The sequence below is a fragment of the Grammomys surdaster genome, unplaced genomic scaffold (genome assembly GCF_004785775.1).
Source record: "Grammomys surdaster isolate TR1022 unplaced genomic scaffold, NIH_TR_1.0 958, whole genome shotgun sequence".
NCBI classification, from domain to species: Eukaryota; Metazoa; Chordata; class Mammalia; order Rodentia; family Muridae; genus Grammomys; species Grammomys surdaster.
The window spans coordinates 1,351,790-1,373,985 of NW_021605377.1; the positions used below are offsets into that span (position 1 = coordinate 1,351,790).

The 22,196-nt window shown below is 39.7% G+C and overlaps 1 protein-coding gene and 1 pseudogene across 1 annotated transcript in view; both read left to right on the forward strand.

Annotated features, from left to right (window-relative positions):
- The window catches only part of Uhrf1bp1l (UHRF1 binding protein 1 like), a 72,545-nt gene that overhangs the window by 33,717 nt on the left and 16,632 nt on the right, over positions 1-22,196 (forward strand). The window contains exons 5-13 of the mRNA XM_028783032.1: positions 2,821-3,010; positions 4,143-4,283; positions 5,752-5,922; positions 8,890-9,070; positions 11,620-11,703; positions 13,916-14,095; positions 14,694-14,812; positions 17,796-17,937; positions 21,867-22,060. Of these exons, the coding sequence (XP_028638865.1) occupies positions 2,821-3,010; positions 4,143-4,283; positions 5,752-5,922; positions 8,890-9,070; positions 11,620-11,703; positions 13,916-14,095; positions 14,694-14,812; positions 17,796-17,937; positions 21,867-22,060 (1,402 nt within the window). The remainder of the gene's footprint in view (positions 1-2,820; positions 3,011-4,142; positions 4,284-5,751; positions 5,923-8,889; positions 9,071-11,619; positions 11,704-13,915; positions 14,096-14,693; positions 14,813-17,795; positions 17,938-21,866; positions 22,061-22,196) is intronic.
- On the forward strand, positions 11,984-12,909 carry LOC114634408 (annotated as a pseudogene).

Here is a 22,196-nt window from a genome sequence, read left to right on the forward strand (position 1 = left end):
ACCCAGCTGCCTCTCACAGCCCACAGCCCCACAGCTTATATTTTCTTACATTATCACAAGAAGGGTATGTTTAGCCTAAGATATTTTGATCTGGGGTTATAACTCAGTTGATAGATTATTTAGCTTAGCATGTTCGAAGCCCTGGATTTATGCAGCATTACTCACAAACAGATGTGGTGAGATGTGACTAAATTCCAGCCCTCAGGAAGTAGTGGCAGAAGGATAAAGAGTTCAAGGTCACTCGTGGCTACTTATTTGAGATCCTGTTTCAAAACCAAAAGTGTCTTAAGAATGTCCATATCTCATAGCTGTTTGTTTTCAGTGTATAGTTATACTTGCTCTTTTATTATTACTTATTGCTGCCTCTTATGTCTAACTTATCAATTAAACTCCATTATAGGTATATGTGTATAGAAAAAATAGTATACAATCTGGTAGAATCTGTGATTTCAGGCAACTACTAGAGTCTTGAAACATTAATATTTCTCTGAACCTCATTTCCTAGGCATTAATGAACATCTGTCATTCCTAAAAGTTAACTGTGTCTTGGTAAATTATAGAAGTATAAAATGTGAGTTTCAAAAAAACATCACGTTCCACAAGTTAAATTTGGCTTGATAAAATCAGATGCTGATAAGATAGTGTCATGTGGGCTATTTTATAAAGCTTTCTGGTGACTGAAGCCATCTAGAAAAGGCTATGGCAAGTAAGTGAGTTTCCTGGAGATGGCCCACCATTTTGCATGACTGTGATGGGTGCACTCTGGAGAGGAGCAGCCTCAGAGACTTCGTCCCAGATTGCTTCTTACTGCTGATATGCCTTTTCTGCCATTATTACCTAGCCTAATGATATTTGGGCATCGGCCCACCCTATTGGGCAGACTTCTTGCCAATCAACATGAAGATGAAGTTTCATGAATTAATGCTCAATGAATCAATTACTTAATTGCATTCATGATTTGATTAAAATAATTTTAAGAAGAAAGTTTAAGGAGATGGTTTTAGTTGTTTTGCTAGAGAAATGTATTAGAGTTAGAATCAAGAATAGAATGTGTCCCCTCCTCATAGAATAGTAAGTAAAGGCTGCATAGTTAGAAATACATGAGCTTTTATAAATTATACTAAGAGGAGAAATAGGCTTGGGACACATTTGTGATCAAGGAAAAGGTTTCTTTCTAGGTCAGGTCCAAGGATGAAGCAACAAATGTGTGCTATGGTAAAACCAGGCCACGTGAAACTGTTGCTTTGAACTTATAATGAGCTTATAGAGCGAAACACTGCTCTGAATTTACTATTGACATCCTTCCGTAACTTCCCTTTTGTGTAACATTTTATTTATGAGTTAAGATTATAAGAACTTTTGTCTAGGAGGTATAAGTTGCCAGAGAGAAGAAATAAAGTGTGGCTTTTGAGGCTCTGCCACATCCACTAAATGCATATATGTACATATGTCTGTCTGTCTATATGTGTGTACATACACAAATGTGTAAGTTTATGTATGTATGTGTGATATATATATGCATGTGCACTTGTTAATATTACTGACATAGGTGGTCGGGCCTGGCCAAAGTGTGTGTGTGTGTATATATACATGTACATGTGCCTGACTTTCTTCTTCCTTTTCTTTTCTCTCTTGCTCATGAAGAGTTAAAGAACTCTGAGCCTCTCACCTGGCCTGCTGGCCAGTGAGGGGCCACAGAGAAAAGAGCCCAGGTAACTTAGCCTTTTTTTTTTTTCTTAACCCCCTGGTGCTCTCAGTAGGAGTTAAATTGCTGAAGTCACTGGCTTACCCTTCTGCTGCCTTCCCAGGGAATTTGATCCTGAGAAGCCCCCAGCATTATTGAAAAGTTGAAATAGATTTTTTAAAAAAAGAAAGACTTATTTTATTTATGTGAGTACACTGTAGTCTTCAGACATACAAGAAGAGGTCATCAGATCCCATTACAGATGGTTGTGAGCCACCATGTGCTTGCTGGGAATTGAACTCAGGACCTCTGCAAGAGCAGCCAGTGCTCTTAACTGCTGAGCCATCTCTGCAGCCCTTGAAATAGATTTTTAAAGAATTACTTGTTTTAGAGGCTGGAGAGATGACTCAGGCCTGAGTCAGGAGCACTGGCTGCTCTTGCAGAGGACCCAGGTTTGGTTGCCAGCACTCGCATGGCTGTTAACAATGTTCTCACACTTGTGTTGTAGCAGTATCCAGCATCTTCTTCTGGCCTCTGTGTACTTACATACACGAAGGCAAAACACTCATACATGTAAGATAAAAATAAATCTTAAAAAAGGATCTTATATGACTGGTAAGATGGCTCAGTGGGAGAGGGCTACAGGAGTGGACATTATGGAAGGAGAGGACCAACTCAGACTAGTCTTTACTTTCCATGAGTTTGTATAATGTTACCAGAGAGAAGAAATAAAGTTGCCGAGATGCCTCAAAGAACTGTGCTCATTGCTGTGGAGCTTAGCTGTGGACCATATGGAACAGTGACAGGGAAATGGCTTTCATGGTCATTCTGTAATTTCTCCTCTATCTAGAAACTTAGTTTATATATAGTATGGACTAAAATTTTGCGTTTGATAGAATGGTTTGTTTTTTAGACTGGCTTGTCTGAGAGAATTGGAGAAAAGGTAGAAACACTTGTAAGATCATAGAAGGGGAAATATATAGTGAGACTGATTGTCTTGCATTTTTCACTTTGGGAACTGTGAGTTGGATATTAAGCATTTCGTATGTGGACTTGTATGCGATCATTATCCGATACTTCTTAATGACTATTTTCTTCCTTTCATGCATTGTATTTTGTTTTGCTTTGTTTTCCAGCGAATATGGCTTTGCTGAAAAGGTTGTTGAGGGAATTACTGTTTCTGTCAATTCTATTGTCATCAGAATTGGAGCGAAAGCTTTCAATGCCTCCTTTGAACTTTCTCAGCTCCGTATCTACAGTGTCAACGCACAGTGGGAACATGGAGACCTGAGGTTTACTCGGATTCAGGATCCACAGAGAGGAGAGGTAAAAGGCTTTTTTCTTACTAGAACCCATTTAGTCATTGTAAATAAACAGAGTCATTTAAAATTACATCTGGGACCTGTGAGGATGGCTCAGTGCGGGAAGGCACTTGCTGCCAAGTGACCTGATCCATCGCTGAAGCGTGGTTGCAGGAGATAGCTGACTCCTTGCTGAGGCCTGGGTGCCCACACATATGCACACATATCTCCGCATGCCCACAGTCAGTTTAAAAACTCAGTAGAACACCTGGAGGAGGCTCAGCAGTTGGAACCCGTGGTGCTATTGCAGAAGGCCTTCATGTGGTTCCCAGGTACACTACAGGTTCACAGGCACCTGGAACTCCAGTGCCAGGGTGACCTGACTCCCTTTGCTGGCTTCTGCAGGTGCATGCACACATAGTACACCTACATACGAGTAAGGGGGTACATCTATGGTTGCCAGGAATCACCTTCTAGTTGATTCTTTTCTTCTGGACTTATAAGTATCCTATTATAGTAACCTAAATTATTTAATTATAAAAGTTGGTATTTTAGTGTTTTACTATATAAATCTTTGACCTTATGAAAGTAGAGTCCTACATTCTAATTAAAAAATTTGTGTGTGTACATGTGTGTATGTGCATTTGTTTCTGTGTATATCTGCATGTGTGTGTCTGTGCATGCATGTGTGTACATATGTGTGTACCTGTGTATGTTTCTCTGTACATATGTGCTTGTGTGTTGGTACCTGTACAGGCATGTGTGTTTACCATGGCATGCATGTGGAAGTCAGAGAACAACTTTGTGGAGTCAGTTCTTTCATATTTATGTGGGCTCCAGGGGTCAAGCTGAGGTCAGCCAATCACAGTGAGCACCGTTAGCGTTAGCTCCTTTGTGGTTTATTCCAACATGTTTTAGTGATGATTCTAGTGCTACTCGTTATTGATGTTGTTTTCTAAATGAAATTACCAAAAGTCTCACAGATGAGTACAATTCTGAACATTTGTTATTGAATTTGATGTAGCATATAAAAGTAGCGTGAATATTTTTAGAATGTCACAAAAATTAGTTGGGAATGTGCATGTTTTATTTGCTTTCATAAATGTACACTTTTCTAATTTTGCATGAGGAATAGCTAATCTCTGTTTTCTCCTTAGGTTTTGACATTTAAAGAAATAAATTGGCAGATGATTCGAATTGAGGCAGACGCTACCCAGAGTTCACATCTTGAAATTATGTGCGCTCCTGTTCGATTAATAACTAATCAGTCAAAAATCCGAGTCACCCTTAAAAGAAGAGTGAGTAAGACTGTCTTTTGGCTCCTGTGATAGCTGATAGAGTAAGCAAGAGTCAGGGGTGCTGTGTCACTGTGTGCCTGTGTGCAGTGTTCAGACAGAGTTGACAGGTGAAAGGGGACTCAGTGCGACCAGTCGCCTGTGCTTGTAGAAAGCTAGCACAGTTACAGCACTCTTCATCTGGTAGGTGGGTGAATAGATTCTTTCAGATTCACATTTGCTGGATATTTCCTGTGTTAGAATTTCATTTCACAGTCTGGGAGTATAGCTTGTGGTAGAATGCTTACTTAGCATCAGTCAGGCCCCGAGTTCAGTCCTCAGATGCAGCTAGGAAAAAAAAAAAAAAAAAGAAGAAGTTGAGGAAGCAAAAATTTCTCTTCCTGAATTTTGCTCAACAATGGTCTTTTTTATCCATAGCCAAAACTTTAGCCGTCAGTAGGTTTTAAGATTTTTCTGGAGGGGCAGATGTGGTGACACACACTGTTAGCCCACCCCTTGAAAGGCAGGGTTCCAGTTCCATAGAAAGGCCCTGTCTCAAACAAAATAAGATGATGCTGGTAGCGTAGATAAATGAAGAAACCAGCAGAAGAGGATTAGAACATGGCGCTCCACTGGGGCTGGTGGCGAGACTAAAGGAGGAGATGATTCTTTTAGAAACAGGCCTATTTAAAGACTCTGCAGCTTGCTGTGCTCGGTGTCACTGGACAGTAACATACGTAACTGTGGTAGGCTCCACTGAAGGGGATTTTCTGTGAATTGAACAGAGAGGGATTCCCTGAAATGTGAAGAGTGGACGAAATGACCGTTAGGTGTTTGACAGGTTGTTAATTCCTCTTTGTCAGGTAGGATGAGCTCAGTTAATAGAAGTGATTGTGACCTGTGACACTGCACCTAGAAATTACATACATGTCATGTAATCTGTACTTAAGAAACTTGTCAGTCTTTCCTGTAGCATAATTTCTAGCTTTGAGAAATATTCTATTATGTAGGAACTCAATAAGTATTTGTTATATTTCCATCCTTGTTTATCGTTTATCTTGTGGAAGTGATACCCATGTCATACTGTGTGTGTGTGGGGGGGTGTTGGGTTTCTCCTTCAACCATGTGACCCTGACAATTGCCTCCTGAGCCAGCTTGATGGCTTAAATACTTATTAAATGAAGACAGTATCCAAATTCACATTTAATCCAACTAAAAAACTTTATGCTTGCTGGAGAGATGGCTCAGCGGTTAAGAGCACTGACAGCTCTTCCAGAGGTCCTGATTTCAAGTCCCAGCAACCACATGGTGACTTACAACCATCCGTAATGAGATCTGATGCCCTCTTCTGGTGTGTCTGAAGACAGCTACAGTGTGCTCATATAAATAAATAAATCTTAAAAAAAAAGTTAAAAACTTTATGCTTTTAAAAAATATAAGTGTGTTATAAGTTTTATTCTTGGATTAATTTTCTAAATCATTTTTCTTACAGTTAAAAGACTGCAATGTCATTGCAACAAAGTTAGTACTAATACTGGATGATTTGTTATGGGTTTTAACGGATTCCCAATTGAAAGCTATGGTGCAATATGCAAAGTCTCTTAGTGAAGCAATAGAAAAATCAACAGAACAAAGGAAGAGCATGGCTCCTGAACCTACTCAGGTATGCTACAGAGTCACAGAATAAAAGACTATGTAACTAGTTTAACCAATTAGTTTGGTGAGCTGGTATTTCCGTTTTATGATATTGTGACACTGACATTAAGTGTCTCCTTTATCTAAATCTGATGCAGGATAATGTTATATGTGACATTACTGTGTGTCTAGTGCTTATTTTGCTTGGAGCTCTTTGTAAGGCGGATAGAATCATGACAGCATAGCCTATTTGATGGCGTCCTGCATGGAGGACATAGGAGTCTGTTGAGTCACTGCTTCATCAGGCTGCACCTGTTTCCTTGGGACAGAGCCTCTCTCCCTGAGCTTGCTAATGGGATGGCAAGCAGCCCCAGGCATCCTGGCTCCACCTCTCACAGTTATAGTTGGCAGCGCCCCACAGTTTATATGAGGGCTGGGGACCTGAACTCAAGTCTTCATACTTGTATAGTGAATGCTTTTATGCACTGGGCCATCTTCTAGCCCAATGATGCTTTTTAGGAAGAAAAAAAAATCAGTGGAAATAGAAATCAAACCCCGATATTAGAAGAGAAGGCACTGGAGGCTGACGGTACAGATAGCTAGCTGTCTGGAGACACTGACATCTGTTAGGATTTTCTCATGGCCAGTAGTGGGTGGGGAGGAAATGAGGAACATCAATTTATCTGAAGAAAACAAATTTTTCCGATTTTCCCAGTTTTAAATTCTTATTGCTATTACATGAACATTTTTGTAGAAGGGATGTGGAAAATTCCAATGTGTGGTATCTTAGATTTTTTTTTATTAAAAGTAGAAAAAATTTCATATCTTGTAAAATTTTTATGAGATATAAAATCACACTTCTATGAGTTTTTTTGTTTTTAATGCCTTGATCCTTCTTGGCAATCTAGCTCATTGGTGATGGAGCTTGGTATGGCATCATTGTAGTCTTTCAGTGCTGTTCAGAGCGGTGCTGCTATCTGCCTCCCGTGGGACCCTGCCTTTAAGGACCTCGGAGTGATGGAGAGTATAAAGTAAACCTCGCAGTTCCACATAAGGCTCGAGGGAAGAAGCAGACAAGGGCCAGATGGAGACATGAAAGGAGCACAGAGTTGTGCCTGAGCTATAGGACTGGAGACATTTTACAAGAAATGTCATAAGACTGTGTCTTAAAAAGTGAGGAGCCAAGCTAGGGAGATGGCTCTCTGGGAAAAGCGCCTGCTGAGCCATTGTTAGGCTCCGAGTTTGGATCCCCAGCAGCCACATAAGGCCAGATGTAATGTAATCATCGTTAGTCTCTGCGTTCCTATGGGAGGTGAGCAGTGCGGCTCCTGGGCCAGTGTGCAGGGTCTACACAGCATGCATAAAACCATGCTCTGTTTCCAAAACTTGCATTTAAGGAAATTGAATTCCACACATTAATGTGCTCTTTATTTCTCCCGACTGCCTGAGAATATGCTTGTTTTAGATGTTACATGAGTTCTCCCGTGCCATGAGTGCAATGACCATACTTAAGAAACGAAAGGCACTCTCTTACGCATCTTCAATCTGTGATGGACTTGTCCAGGAAGAACAAGTACTTCTGGGAACAAGACAGGAAATTTGAGCTACTTGCTGACAGAAATGAATGCTTCTCTTGACTAAGTGACGAATGACTTCCGTAGTTTTGTTTTGAATCCCTTTGGAGGAGGAGCTGATCTCTCTCAGGAGGAGCTAAAGGGTTGGGTTATTGGAGGTAATATAAAATGGTGAGCACATTACGAATCCTAGCATGTTACTTGGAGTTTAAAGCACCAAATTTCATTTTAAAAACAAATTCTTTATATATTGAACCATCCTTGCACCCCTAGGATGAAGCCTACTTGATTGTGGTGAATGGTCATTTTTGATGTGTTATTGGATTCGGTTTGTGAGAATTTTATTGAATAATTTTGCATCGATATTCATAAGGGAAATTGGTCTGAAGTTCTGAAGTTTGGCTGAAGGTTTATCTATCTTGTTGATTTTCTCAAAGAACCAGCTCCTAGTTTTGTTGATTCTTTGTATACAAGTTCTCTTTGTTTCGACTTGGGTGATTTCAGTTTGATTATTTCCTGCCATCTGTTCCTCTTGGGGTTATTTGTTTCCTTTTGTTCTAGCGCTTTCAGATGTGCTGTTAAGCTGCTAGTGTATGCTCTCTCCAATTTCTTTGTGAAGGCACTCAGAGCTATGAGTTTTCTTCTTAGCATTGCTTTCATTGTGGCCCATAAGTTTGGGTATGTTGTACCTTCAATTTTGTTAAATTCTAAAAAGTCTTTAATTTCTTTATTTCTTGCCTGGCCAAGTTATCATTGAAGAAGAATTGTTCAGCTTCCACATGTATGTGGTCTTTCCGTTGTTTTTGTTATTATTGAAGACCAGCCTTAGTCCATGGTGATCTGATAGGATGCAAGGGATTATGTCAGTCTTCTTGTATCAGTTGAGGCTTGTTTTGTGTCTGATTATATGGTCAGTTTTGAAGAGGTACCATGAGGTGCTGAGAAGAAGGTATATTCTTTTGTTTTAGGGTGGGTTAGAGCAATAGGACAGGGCTAGTCCAGAAGAAGTGTGTACATGGATTTAAGGAAATAGCTTGAAAGAAATATCAAGCCAGATTGGAAAGCAATACCTATGTCTTCTAAAAGTTAGAGATAAGGACTTGTGGACTTTAGAATGATAGTATCTTGTACAGAAGAGAAAGCAGCTTTGACTGAAGAGGTATGGGTAAAGAAAACTAGGAATATAAGTATGTACAGATGTGTACTGAAATTTATTGGGCTTATAGTCAAATTGTGTATAACTCTCCAGTTTTTAATCTAAATTATATTTTCATATAATTTAAGGCAACTGAACTACTATACAAAATGCACTGAATACTGCTCATTTTCCATGAGTGTCTTGCTGGAACCATTCAGGTTTGCTTGTACGTGGCACTTTAGGGATGCAAGTGGGCAGTGATAGTGTGGTTTGGACTCTTTAGAGCTCTGCAGTCACTTCATCTGCACAGCACGTCAAGACCCCACAGGCCACCAATGCTCCTGACCTAAGCGATGCAATTGTGAAACTCTTCAATGACTTTGATGTGAAGGAAACCTCTCATCATCTAGTGATTTCCCATCTAGATCTACACATCTGTGATGATATCCATGCAAAAGAAAAAGGTAATCTTACACCAGACTATTTTGGCTTTTGTACAAATCAACTACAAAACTCTTGTTTATTATATGGAGTATATATTGCAGAATATGAAACATTGTTTGAAATATTCTATTGGTCTGAAATTTTATTTGGCTTTAATAGTTAATACTTAATCTTTTTTAAGATTTAATTATTTATTTAATGTATGTGAGTACATTGTTGCTCTCTTCAGACACACCAAAAGGGGGGATCGGATCCCATTACAGATGGTTGTAAGCCACCATGTAGTTGCTGGGAGTTGAACTCGGGACCTTTGGATGAGCAGACAGTGCTTTTAACCACTGAGCCATCTCTCCAGCCCTAATACTTAATGTTAATTATCTGTTGGCTATCAATGCTAACAGTAAAATTAGGCTTAAAAAAACTAAGATTGGCCAATGTAGTGGACACACCTTTATTCCCAGCACTGGAGAGGCAGAGGCAAGCAAATGTCTGAATTCCAGGCCAGCCTGCTAGAACTACATAATGAAATCCTGTCTGAAAACAACATCAAAGACTAATACATGGCATCCTTGAATAACTTAGAATAGTCTTCTGAAATTATCTATAAAAGATATCCTATAGTCCATGAGTATTTGAGCATCATGGTTAACTAACTATTGTGAACCTGAGTTCTATTGGTATTTTGCCTGCAAGTATGTCTGTGCACTGGTATGTGCTTGGTCCCTCTGGAAGCCAGAAGAGGGTGTCAGATTCCATGGAACTAGAGTTATAGATGGTTGTGAGCTGCCATGTGGGTGCTGGGAATTGAACTCAGCTGGAAGAGCAGTGGGTGCTCTTAACCTCTGAGCTATCTCTCCAGCCCTGTATCCATATTCTTTATATACATAAAGAGAACTGTGTCATTGTCTTTAACATTGTGTCCTCTGCCCTGTCTGCCCAGCATTCATACGGAAGCAGATTTCTGTTAGTCCATGTCTCTTGCTTTTATTCTAAGTAGACATGAGTAACAGGGCAGGCAGAAAGCTGCTCTTGGTCATTTAGAAAATCCAGGTTCCACACTTTCAGTGCTTGATATTTCCGTTTGTCTGTCACAGTGTCAGTAGTCCACTGACTGGGAGAGTTCCATAGGCAGGACTAACTCAGGGTTTAGAACCAAGCCGGAGATCTCTTTACAGTTAAGATATTTGACCCGGGTTCTTCAGGACTATGTCAGAACATCCTTTGGATTTTACTGGTTTTAAAGCTAAGGAAGTATTAAGGCCTGCATACGTAGAAATTATTCTAGTTATCAGACAAAGCAGGAGGAATGGGCTGATATGTAAAAGGTAGAGGGCCTGGCCTCATGGCACAGGCTTATAGTCAGCTGCTGGGAGCTTGAGGCAGGAGGATCACAAACTCAAGTCCTTCATGGGCTACCGAGTGACCTCAAATCGAGCGTGGGCTAAGTCAGTTAGACCGCCTTTCTCATGACTATTTCTTTTCTTTTTTTGGTTTTTCGAGACAGGGTTTCTCTATATAGCCCTGGCTGTCGTGGAACTCACTCTGTAGACCAGGCTAGCCTTGAACTCTCAAACTCAGAAATCCGCCTGCCTCTGCCTCACAAGTGCTGGGATTAAAGGCGTGCACCACCACTGCCCGGCTCTCATGACTATTTCTTAAGTCTAGGGATCCATGTCTCAAGAGATTGAGCACATGCATGGCACATGAGAGGCCCTCGGTTCACTTGGTCCCCAGTACTGCCAAAGCATGACAGGGGCTGAGAGCCAAGAGAAGATGTGGGGGTTGTAAAGGAATCTGTGGTCCTTTTCTTTGTCTACTTTGTGTCATTTGGTTTATAGTTGTTATTTTCTGCTGTAGTGATTGAAAAGGAAAAGCCAGAAAACTTTAAAGTATAGTAACAAAATGAAATGTTAAAGCTAAGCACTTTTTCCTCAGTACTTTCTAGGGGCCGCCACTCCTGCTATTAATTACTCCCTTCAAAGTCCACTGGATGATGTCTCCCACACTGTAGAGGTTCTGCCGTTACCGAAATTCTAAATACTCTGAAACACTCACCAGTTTGCAGAAAACTCATCTGTGGTAAATCCTAACTGAGACATTTCTATTACCACGTTTATTTTACCCGTCTGGCAGGCTTTGCTGCAGCATACTGAGCTGAAACTACTCATAATATGCTATGTACATATCATACCACTTTCAAATAACCAAAACAGAAAACATTTTGAGTTCTGAAACATCTCTGAACACCTGGAGGTCAGAGGACAGCGTCTGCGAGTCTTTCCACCCTGAGGTCAGGGAGTTGAGCTCCGGCCATCAGGCTGCATGGCAAGTGTTCTCACCTGTCCAGTCGCCTCACTGAGTACTCCAAAGGTCCAGATGAGGACCGTGGAGATTTGCCACATTGTACTGATGGATGGAAACTGGGCTAACACATGACATTGGCTGTGTGTATTTGCTATTGCTACTTGGACTCTGATTTTCGTGATGCTTTTTTAATGGTAAATTCAGTGTTTCTAATACTTGGTTAGTGTTTCTCTCCCCCCTCCCTCAATTCTTTTTCTCTTCCCAGAGTCGAATAGACGTATTAGTGGAGGTGCTATGCAACTCTCTTTCACACAGCTGACCATAGACTATTATCCTTATCATAAAGCAGGTGTGTATAATAATTTATTTAAAATATGCAAATCTCACTTTTAAAATGATATAGCCAATTATTTTTCAAATTTAATTGTTCATATGTTTTAACTTATTAAGAAGAAAAGATATCAGATATTGTTATTATTTTTCTTTTGGTAGCATTTTATCTGGAGTATAGAATTGCCTTAGAAGTAAATTGAAGTATAGATTATTAGAAACTGCAATTGTTAGAAACTGACCAGTTTGGGCTAAGGTATCACTAAATGGTTGAGAACTTGAATAGCATGTTTGAGGCAATGGGTTTGATCCACAGCGTGTCACACACACACACACACACACACACTCACATACACATATACACATACACAGACACACATATACACACACAAGTTGAAGGGGAGAAAGAATTAAAATTATCTAAATAAGTAATAAATACATTTTTGTTTTGTTTTGAGACAAGGTTTCTTTGTAGTCCTGGCTGTCTTGTAACTAGTTCTGTAGACCAGGTTGTCTTTGAACTCACAGAGATCCACCTGCCTCTGTCTCCTGAGTGCTTGGATTAAAGGGGTGTGCAATCACATTCACCATAAATACATCTTTTAAAGCTTATACAAATTTAGAATATAGCAACATGCATTTGTATCGCTGGAAGCTGAGTTTGTCACAAAAACCTATGTGACCCCATGGAGACCTTTCGAGAAATCGTGACTCCATCAGAAGCTAAAGTAGATTGGACAGTGTGGACTCCAGAGCAAGCGTGAGGTGTGGAGGGTCAAGTTTACCCTGGCCACGATCCGTAAGGCGGCCCGGGAGCTGCTGACACGGGATGAGAAGGATCCTTGGCATCTGCTTGAAGACATCACTCTACTGAGGTGGCTTGTTCGCATTGGGGTGCTGGATGAGGGCAAGATGAAGCCGGATTACATCCTGGGCCTGAAGAGTGAGGATTTCTTGGAGACACGGCTGCAGACCCAGGTCTTTAAGCTGAGCCTGCCAAATCTATTCACTACGCCCGTGTGCTTATCCGCCAACGTCACATCAGGGTTCACAAACAGGTGGTGAACATCCCATCCTTCATTGTTCGTCTGGACTCCCAGAAGCACATTGACTTCTTCCTCTGTTCTCCTTATGTGGTGGCCGTCCAGGCTGAGTGAAGAGGAAGAATGCCAAGAAAGCCCAGGGCGGTGCTGGAGCTGGTGATGATGAGGAAGAGGATTATTAACACCCGGCTGCACTGAAAGATTTTCTTAGTTTTCCATTTAAATAAAACAGAATTTAAAAGAAAAAAAGAAAAAAGAGAAAACAAATCCCAAAATCTTACAGGACTTTAAAAAGCAGTGAGAGTGTCGTGTTGTGTTCAGGCTTTCCCTGTCAGTGCCCGCCATTTCTGTATCAGCAGGGACAGATTTAGAAACTCCGCTGTTTGTCTTGGTTTCTTTGTGAAAGGCTGTGTTTCCGGTCCTGTTCTAATTGGTAAGGTTTACAGAACTTGGCAGGTGGATGCTGTGCTGTCACAGGCCTGTGGTTCCAGCACTGTGATGAGGCAGGAGGATAATAGCTATGACGCCTCAGTCACTCTAGAAAGCATTAGCTCCAAGTTGGAGAAAAGCCTTGTAACTATGGAGATTATTTTCAGTTTAGAGGGCAAGACTAGTCATAGAGCAGATTTTATTTTTTTAACTTTCATATGTACCTAAAACTTCTGTAAGTTGTTAAGAAGAAGCCTACCCTTGATTTTGTCTTGTCCTCTCAAAATGTGTTAAGTATTTATGATTGGTAGTTGTACTGTGACGTCTTGTTGTTTCCTTAAATGCACTGACAGCCATCAGCTTATTAGTTCTTATACTACATCATAGCTCGTCACTTGATAAGTCTCTGAAAGGTTCTTTTCTGGGTGTTTTTCTAAGATTGTTTATATTAGATGATTGACAGTTAGTTGAGCATCTAATGAAAATTGCCTGATTCTGTAGTTTTGAATTGAACGTTGTCTCACCAAGTGTGGGCTCTGGACTATTTGCTTTCTTGCTTTTGTTTTTGTTAGAGAAGTAATACACACACACACACACACACACACATACACATTTATATGACTTAAGCCTGTAATCAAGACCATGTCTCAAAAGAAAAGAAAACTGGCTTTCTAGAGAAAAATGGCTGTTTTGTAAAAATCATTGCTGTAACAGAATGGAAATCATGCATGCAGTAAATTCCTCATATTCATTTTGCAGGAGATAGTTGCAGTCACTGGATGTATTTTAGTGATGCAACTAAGACAAAAAACGGATGGGCTAACGAGCTGTTACATGAATTCGAATGCAACGTTGAAATGCTTAAGCAGGCTATGAAGGACCATAATTTAGGTTCTCCTAAATCCCCAACACATTCCTCTCCCCAGCACACACAAACAGGTATTTAACCTAATGATATGCCCCTGATATTCAAGCAGCGGGGAGGAAAGAGGGGATGAGAATATATTTTTTATGAATATTATTTCTAAGCATTATTTTAAAATTTTAACAATTGTATAGGCTGAAACACTTGAATAATTTTATTTTTAATAATGTGCATGCGTGTGTGTTTATGTACGGGTTTGTGCACATGAGTGGAATGCCCGTGGAGTTATCCCCTGAAATTGAAGTTACAGGCAGTTATGAGCTGCCTAACACTGGTGCTGGGAACCAAACTTGGATCCTCTGTAAAGAACTATGGGCTTTTAACGGCTGACTCAGCCTTCTATTTTTAAGACTAATAGAACCAATAATAGCAATAGGCACTTATGATATTTATATTCTTAAGTGGCTTGTTAATATTTCACTTTAACATTCTAAGAGAGAGGCTTAAAATATAATTAAAGATATGATTATTGTTTTAAAAATAATCATTATATCCATATGCATTACTTTGTTTGAGAAATTTAGCACTAATCAGCTTCTAGTAGCTTTCCCTACAGCAGATTACCTATGAAAAGTAATTTCATAATAAACTAAAAGTTTTTGTTTCTCACAGAGAAAGACTCAACTCTGAAAGGGACTCCTAAAACACCTTCAGTATTATCTCAACCATCAAAAGCTAAGCTCATGTCTAGTTCTGTTGTTGTTAGACTTGCAGATTTCAATATATATCAGGTATGTAGTAAATCTTTCCATTGTATAAGCAACCCAGTAAACTAATACCATCATTTATCTTTAAAGGTCTAGACTAATTTTATGAAATCTAATTATATGAGTTAGAAAATATCAGTTCGCTGATTTTTGTCATCTTGACTGACAGAAGCTGAAGTCAAGAGAGTGGTGCTAAGGCTGTCATCATTGCTGAGGGTTCTTCACCAGTTATAGTCTCGGGGTTACCTAAATTACACGCAGCTTAGTGCTGCACTTAAAAGCCTCAGGTCTCACTGAAATCTCTTATATAAATTCATTTTGGCTATAAAAGAAAATGATAAAAAGTAGAACCTGCCATAGAAACAGTGCACAGGGTACAGTCTGGAAACTTTCTAGACGTAAAATTCAGACTGTCGATGTAGCTCAGTGGTAGAGAGCTTCCTTAGCATTCGGAAGGCCCTGGGTTCCTCCCTAGCATGAGGTGCAGGTGCATGCTGTCACCTTGGAGTATTGCCTTTGTGGTTGAACCATCCTGGAGTAGACTGATGGTAGATGACCCAGCGTTTTCCCCGAACTCTAACCACTAAGAGGACTATCCAGTGTCACCAGCCCAACCCACAGTCTTCTGGTTTTTATAACTTTATCAGTTGGTGTTGTGAATAGGAAATTATGGGTTCTGATTATCTCTAGGGAGCAGGAGCAAAGCCCAGAGTACTGGGAGACCAAGTTTCTTAGAGCACAGTGGTGTGTGTGGAAGAAGCTGAGACACTTTTCTTGCTGTGCTCAACGCTTGTAGAATAACTGCTGTGAATGGACTTCTCTGTGACAACTCTGCCTCACATGCCCTGTTTACTCAATCATACTGTAATCATCCTTTACTCAGTCATCACTGTTATACACAACATAGCCTAATAGCTCCATCTTCAGGAGCAAAGCATTATATTACTTTAAAAATAAAAACATTTATATTCAGATAATCATTTATTCAGTGTTATTGTTTATTGTGGTAAGTTTTGCTGAAAAGTTTCATTTAAGTATATGTAAAGCCCTGATTATTTTCTTACTGTGCAATAGCTTTCTTTACAAATTATTTATATAATGCAGCTCATTTACTTGCTGATTGCTTTATTTTTCTTTGTGACAGACTCTCATTTAGCATAGGCTAGTCTTGAGTGCCCTATGTAGCTGAGGCTGGCCTTGAGCTGTGTTTACTTCTTCCTCTACCTCCAGTGTGCTAGGGTTAAAGGCATGCACCACATGTCTAGCTTTAGACTTTAAATTTTAACATTTAAATAAAACCAAATTGTTCATAGTGTGGTGAAGAAACTCTGTATCCAGAAACATTTTAAAAACCACAAAAGTAAAAAGTGACAGAAAGTAGTGATATTTTCATCATAATTGCAATAACTTTAACAATTAAAAATATGCTTTTGTTTATTAAGTTGGCAATATTGAGAAGGGTTTGTTTCTTTAATGTGTAGGAAGCTTTTTAAATTATACAATGTAAATTGCCTTAAATCTATTTGTACAAGTAACCAGAAAGTTTGATTATTTCAAGAAACATTGTCAAAAGAAAATATACTCTCCTAATGCTTCGTATAAGAAGTAGATACATGTGGCGTTCCCAAGATGGCTTAGCAGGTAAAGGTGTCTGTTCCAAGCCTTGATTTGATCCATGGGACCCATGCTGTGACAGAATGAGAGAACTGACTCCATAAAGTGTCCTCTAACTGCCACATGTGTACCATGGCATGTACAGTTCACACACACACACACACACACACACACACTCACAATCTAATGATGATGATGATGATGATGATGATGATAATGGAAATAGGAAAGGGATATAGACATTTGTTGAACAAATGAAACAGTTAGAGCAATTTCCAACCCTACTAACTTAGCCTAAATAAGTAAACTGATAAAACGTCCCTGGCTGAGAACTGGTGCACTGTTTTTTGCTACAGTGGCTTTCAGGTGTGCCAGCCTTGTAGCTAAGGTTGACCTTGAACTTCTTTTTCTTCTGACTCCACCTTTAAAGTCCTGGGATTGCAGGCCTGGGTTGTACAGTAACCAGCTGGAGAGTGAACTCAGGGGTCTATATATGTTAAGTGAGTGCCCTGTCAACTGAATTACATCCCCAGCCTGGTGTGCACACATTACTTTGATGTAATGAGCCATTTGGTAAACATAGTTAAAACAAACAGCAAAACACACACACACACACACCCCTTAAAAATAATAGTTCTCTTGGAAAATAATTGAGATACCAAATGACTTGAGTGAACTATTTATATTATGCTGTGTTTTACATCAATTATTTCTATAAAATTGACACAATTTTCCATACTTCTTTTAAAATTACTATTTGTTGATATTAAATACATTCACAATGTATGAGTAACACCACCATCTATCTGCATAGTATCACAAACTCTAAGACTCTTTCATATTAATAGTGAACCTATGAAGCATAAAGAACATACTGAGAAACAGTTCTGACCTTGATTCCAATCTGTGTCCAGAATCTGCCACTTATTTATCTATATTAACTAATAATAGACACTTATTACTATTGCCCTGTCATTTTAAAGACTCAAAATAGTAAGTTTACTGAAGATAGTGTACAAAGTTGAGTTTTTAATTGATAAAGATATGACTGGTTATGGAGTTTTCTGAATGGCTCATGGATATTTCATGTTGGATATTATTTTTGCACATCTGTTTATATATTTAGTGTGTCACTGACACCCACACCCCTGCACACAGCACAGCATATATGTAGAGGTCGGAGGACAGCTTGCAGTTCTCTTCATTCTCCATGTGGCTTTCAGGGTTGACCTCAGGCCATCGGGCTTGGCAGTGAGGACATTTACCTGCAGAGCAGGCCCTCTTGCTGGCTTGGAGGTGATTTTAAGAGCTTAAAAGTGATGAGTGTGTAGGTTGCAGAAATTCTTTGGAAATTTTTTTTTTCTGAAATATCTAAGCAAACTTGTTTTCTCAGGTCTCTACAGCAGAACAATGTCGTTCTTCCCCTAAAAGTATGATTTCCTGCAACAAAAAATCTCTGTATCTTCCACAAGAAATGTCAGCTATCTATATAGAATTCACAGAATATTACTATCCAGATGGGAAAGATTTTCCAAGTAAGAGAGTTTACTTTGTTATTGTTTGTTCATTATTGGATTCTTTTGATGAATATTTTAGCTATTATTAATTTATGCAGGAAAATTGTCTCTTATCACTGTGTTTAATGACACCTCTTTTAAATGTACACCTTTGTACCTCACACTTCTACATGTTGTTAATAGTTGTTCATACCTCTTCTTGTCTTCTTCTGTGGCATCTTTGATGGCAGAAATCTTGTGGCATTTGTGATTGATTTTATATTTGTAATTTGTGCTTTTATTCTGCTTTTTTGTGCTTACTAGCTGTTTGTTAAATGAAGTATGAATGAATGTTATGTAGGCATGGTCATTTTATTTTATAAAATTCCATTGGCAAAGTCAGAGATACAAAAACCCATTTTATTAAAAAAGGAATAATTGAAGTTTCTTTTTAGCTATAAAGAATTTCTTTTGGCTCTTGTAAGCTATTTTAGCTTCCTAAAGTTAAAATGATTGTATATTAAAATTATGTGTCTTTGTTTCATTTCATCTGAATTTTTCAAATTAATGTCTTCCTTTATATTGTAATCTTTACATGTGCATATGTGTGTGTGTGTGCGTGGAGGTATACAGATGTTTGTGTGTATAGAGTTCAGAGACCAACTTCAGGTTGATGTCATTCTTTATGCACTGTCCACTTTGATTTTTTTGTTTGTCTGTTTGTTTTGGTTTTCCTTTGGCCTTTCTAGACAGAGTCTCACTATGTTGTCCTGACTATCCTGGTACTCTTGCTTTGTAGACCAGTCTAGCCTGATACTTTTTATGTAGACCAGGCTGGCCTTGAGCTCAGAGATCTACCTATCTCTGCCTCCTGAATGCTGCGACTAAAGGCATGTGCCACCATGCTTGACCCAGTTTGTTTTTTGAGACAGGATGTCTTGTTGGACTCTAGCTTACCAAGTATGTTAGGCAGGCTGGCTGGCCTGTCCCAGGGAACCCTGCTCTGTCTACCTTCCTATCCTGGGATTACAGGCGGGCACACCTAGCTTTTGTTACAGGGTTCTAAGAACTCTAGTCTTCATGCTTGTGAGACTTTCCTGTTTTCTTTAATGCTGATTTATTTATTTAGTAATGACAATTTTATGTATATGAATGTTTTGCCTGCATGTATGTATGTATGTATGTATGTATGTATGTATGTATGTATGTATGTCTGTGAACCACCTGCATATAGTGTTCAGTGAAGCCAGAAGAGGATCTCCATCCAGGAACTGGAGTTGTAGATGGTTGTGAGCTGCCACATGGGGACTGGGAATCAAACCCAGGTCCTCTGAAGGAGCAGCTGACTCACCTCCCCAGCCCAGTGTTGGCATATTAATGTAGGCTTTGAGTTTCAGTGGGAATCTTTGACACTCATGAAATAATTTTTGTTTTTGTTATGAAATAAGGCATTTTAGAAATCACTTTAGAAAATTTATTTTATCATGCTATTCTTTATTTGCACCAAATTGATGACATGTGATCCTTCGTTTTCTTGCTTTCCACCATTCTTCTGTGTGCACAGTTGTTTTTCTCAACTCCTCTTCTGACTAAGAAGATAGAGTTAACATAGGTTGAAATATATTCCCAGGGTCTTTTAAGTAACAGAAGAGCACACCTGACACACAGCATGGTCTTTCCATTGCTGCCTTCCCAGCGTTACGCTGTTCCCAGGGCATCCATGGCGGCCCTTTGTTTGTCATTATCTGACTTTACTGGAATCCCTCTGTGTTATACCTAACTAATTTCATCCTCCAAGTATTTTTTTCTTTGGAGTTAAGACTAGTTTCTAGGTTGCATGACTCCTTTTTTTAAAAAAAAAAAAAACAAATTGAGACAGTGTCTTACTGTGTACCCCTGGCTGGCTGGCCTGCTTTATTGACCAGACTGGCCTCCTGCCTCTGCCTTCTAATGCTGGGATTAAAGTGTGCACCACTGTGCATCCAATCAGCCATGTGGGACATGGGCCTCATATGGACTCACTTTGCCTTCATTTCTTCAAGAGCTCTGTCACCAAATAGTCACATATCCATACACCTCATATGCCTAGTTTCTTGCTTCACATTTTATTTTATTTTTATTTTTATTTTTTTTGGAGCTCGCACTTTAGACCAGGCCGGTCTTTGAACTCACAAAGATCCTCCTGCTTCAGCCCCCACTACTGGAATTCAAAGCATGTGCCATAACAGTGGTCCATTCATGTAAAACTTTTTACTTTTAATATAGACTCCAAAATGGTCTTCAACCCATTGTTACTGCTTCTAGTGGTCAGCATCCACAACACTTGGAGACCTAACTTAGCCTATGACAACATTGTCTGTGCCTGCCGAGTTAGAAAGTTTCACTGTAGCACTCAAGGATGGAGAAAGTACACCATGTCTCTCCCTCCCTCCTTCTTGAGATTGTACTTTTCAGAAACATTCAGAGTTTTTGCCTCTTGTCATTCGTTGCCATGTTTTCATTCTGTGAACCTGAATGCAATTTCAGGTACTTTAGGTTAGTGTTCAAATTACAGCGCCTTAACAAGAGAGGGAAGCACTGTCCAGGGTTTCCGCCTACCACCTGAAGACATATGTGTGTATAGTTACTGTGTCCTTGCAAACGTCCTAGGCATGTTGGCCTAAGAATCAAGACATTTATATGCATAGACCAGGCTGGTTTAGGTCATTAAAATGAATTGTATGCCTGTCCTGGTGGCTGTGGAAGCTTTGGGATTTCTTTGGATGTCTTAGTTCCTGCATATAAACTTAATCCTATATCAGTTTTGTTAGCAGTCATGTGCTCTGGCCATCCACCATCCCACTAGAATGGCTTGTTCCATTTCTACTAAATCTTGATCAGACTGAAGAAGGAGAGCTTGCTCTCTAGGCCCACGTTTGACTTTCAGGCTGTGTGTTCTGTTCTTATGGTTTATCCTTGGACCAGTAACCTTGCCTCTCCACCTGTGTCATGTCTTTATTGTCCTCAAGGCCCCAGAGAACCATCTCACTGTCTACTCCTTCCATCCTTCAGGCTCTCCCTACCACAGGGCCTTCAGCTCTTGACATGGATGACTTAGGGCAGTAGCAGACCTTTCAGCCCATCCTCAGCCTGCTGCATTGGCCTTGGGCTTTGAGGATGAAGAACCATCATGGTGGAGAGGCATGGTGGAGAAGACCTTATCTCTAGAAAAAAAGGGGCTTAAGAAAAAAACCCAGCCTATATGTATTCAATTAAAAACAAGAGTTGGTTCTGTAGGAAGCAGTACCAATACATTGAAAGAATTTTCATAGTTATCAGAAACTGTGGGAAGTTTCACTTGGTGTATCAAGTATTACTGGAAAATTGGGGTCCTTTCTCAGGAGTCTTAGTCTTGTAGAATAAAGACCTCATAAAGCTGTTCTGAACCCTGTAGTTTTTATGATTAATATACTTGCACTTTCAGAAGAGATACAACCTGTAATTATCAGCATTCGTTTAGTGGGAGGAACCAGAGTGTAGAGTCACGGGTTCTCTGAGACGTCTCAGTTGCTACTGTATTCAAAGCTCTGTTGTAGGCCTTTGTTAAGAGGAGAGTGGGCTTTGCAGTGCTAGTGCCTCTTGGTCTTTCTGCCAGGCACCCCGCTTTAGAGGATGCAGATTGTGATGCAAATAGATAGGCTGTACCGGCAGGCCATTCGGCCATGATTTTGACATCGTGTGTTAAGAAGGTGATGTTCTATTGCTTTGCTGTGAATCTGACAGTACTGTTTATGCATTTAATTTACATTAAATTATGTTTTTTCAGTTAGTGAAGCATAGAAAAATGTTTTATGTTTATATTTGCTGTTGGTCACATATCTAGCTTCATGTATGATAAAGGAAGAATACAACTTGTTAAGAATATCTTTTCTATGGAAGCCTAACTGTCTGTTCGTTAATGGTGCTCAACACTTTTTTTTTCTCCACAGTTCCGTCTCCTAACTTATATAGCCAGCTGAATGCACTACAGTTTACCGTAGATGAAAGAAGCATTCTGTGGTTAAACCAGTTTCTACTGGATTTAAAACAGAGTCTTAATCAGTTCATGGCTGTGTACAAGTTGAATGACAGTTCCAAATCTGATGAGCATGTTGATATTCGAGTGGATGGCTTAATGCTAAAGGTATTGTATAAACAAGTGGGGTGGCCATGGGGACTGAGCTGCTTTATTCCTCTGTGTGTGTGTGTGTGTGTGTGTGTGTGAGAGAGAGAGAGAGAGAGAGAGAGAGAGAGAGAGAGAGAGAGAGAGAGAGAGAGAG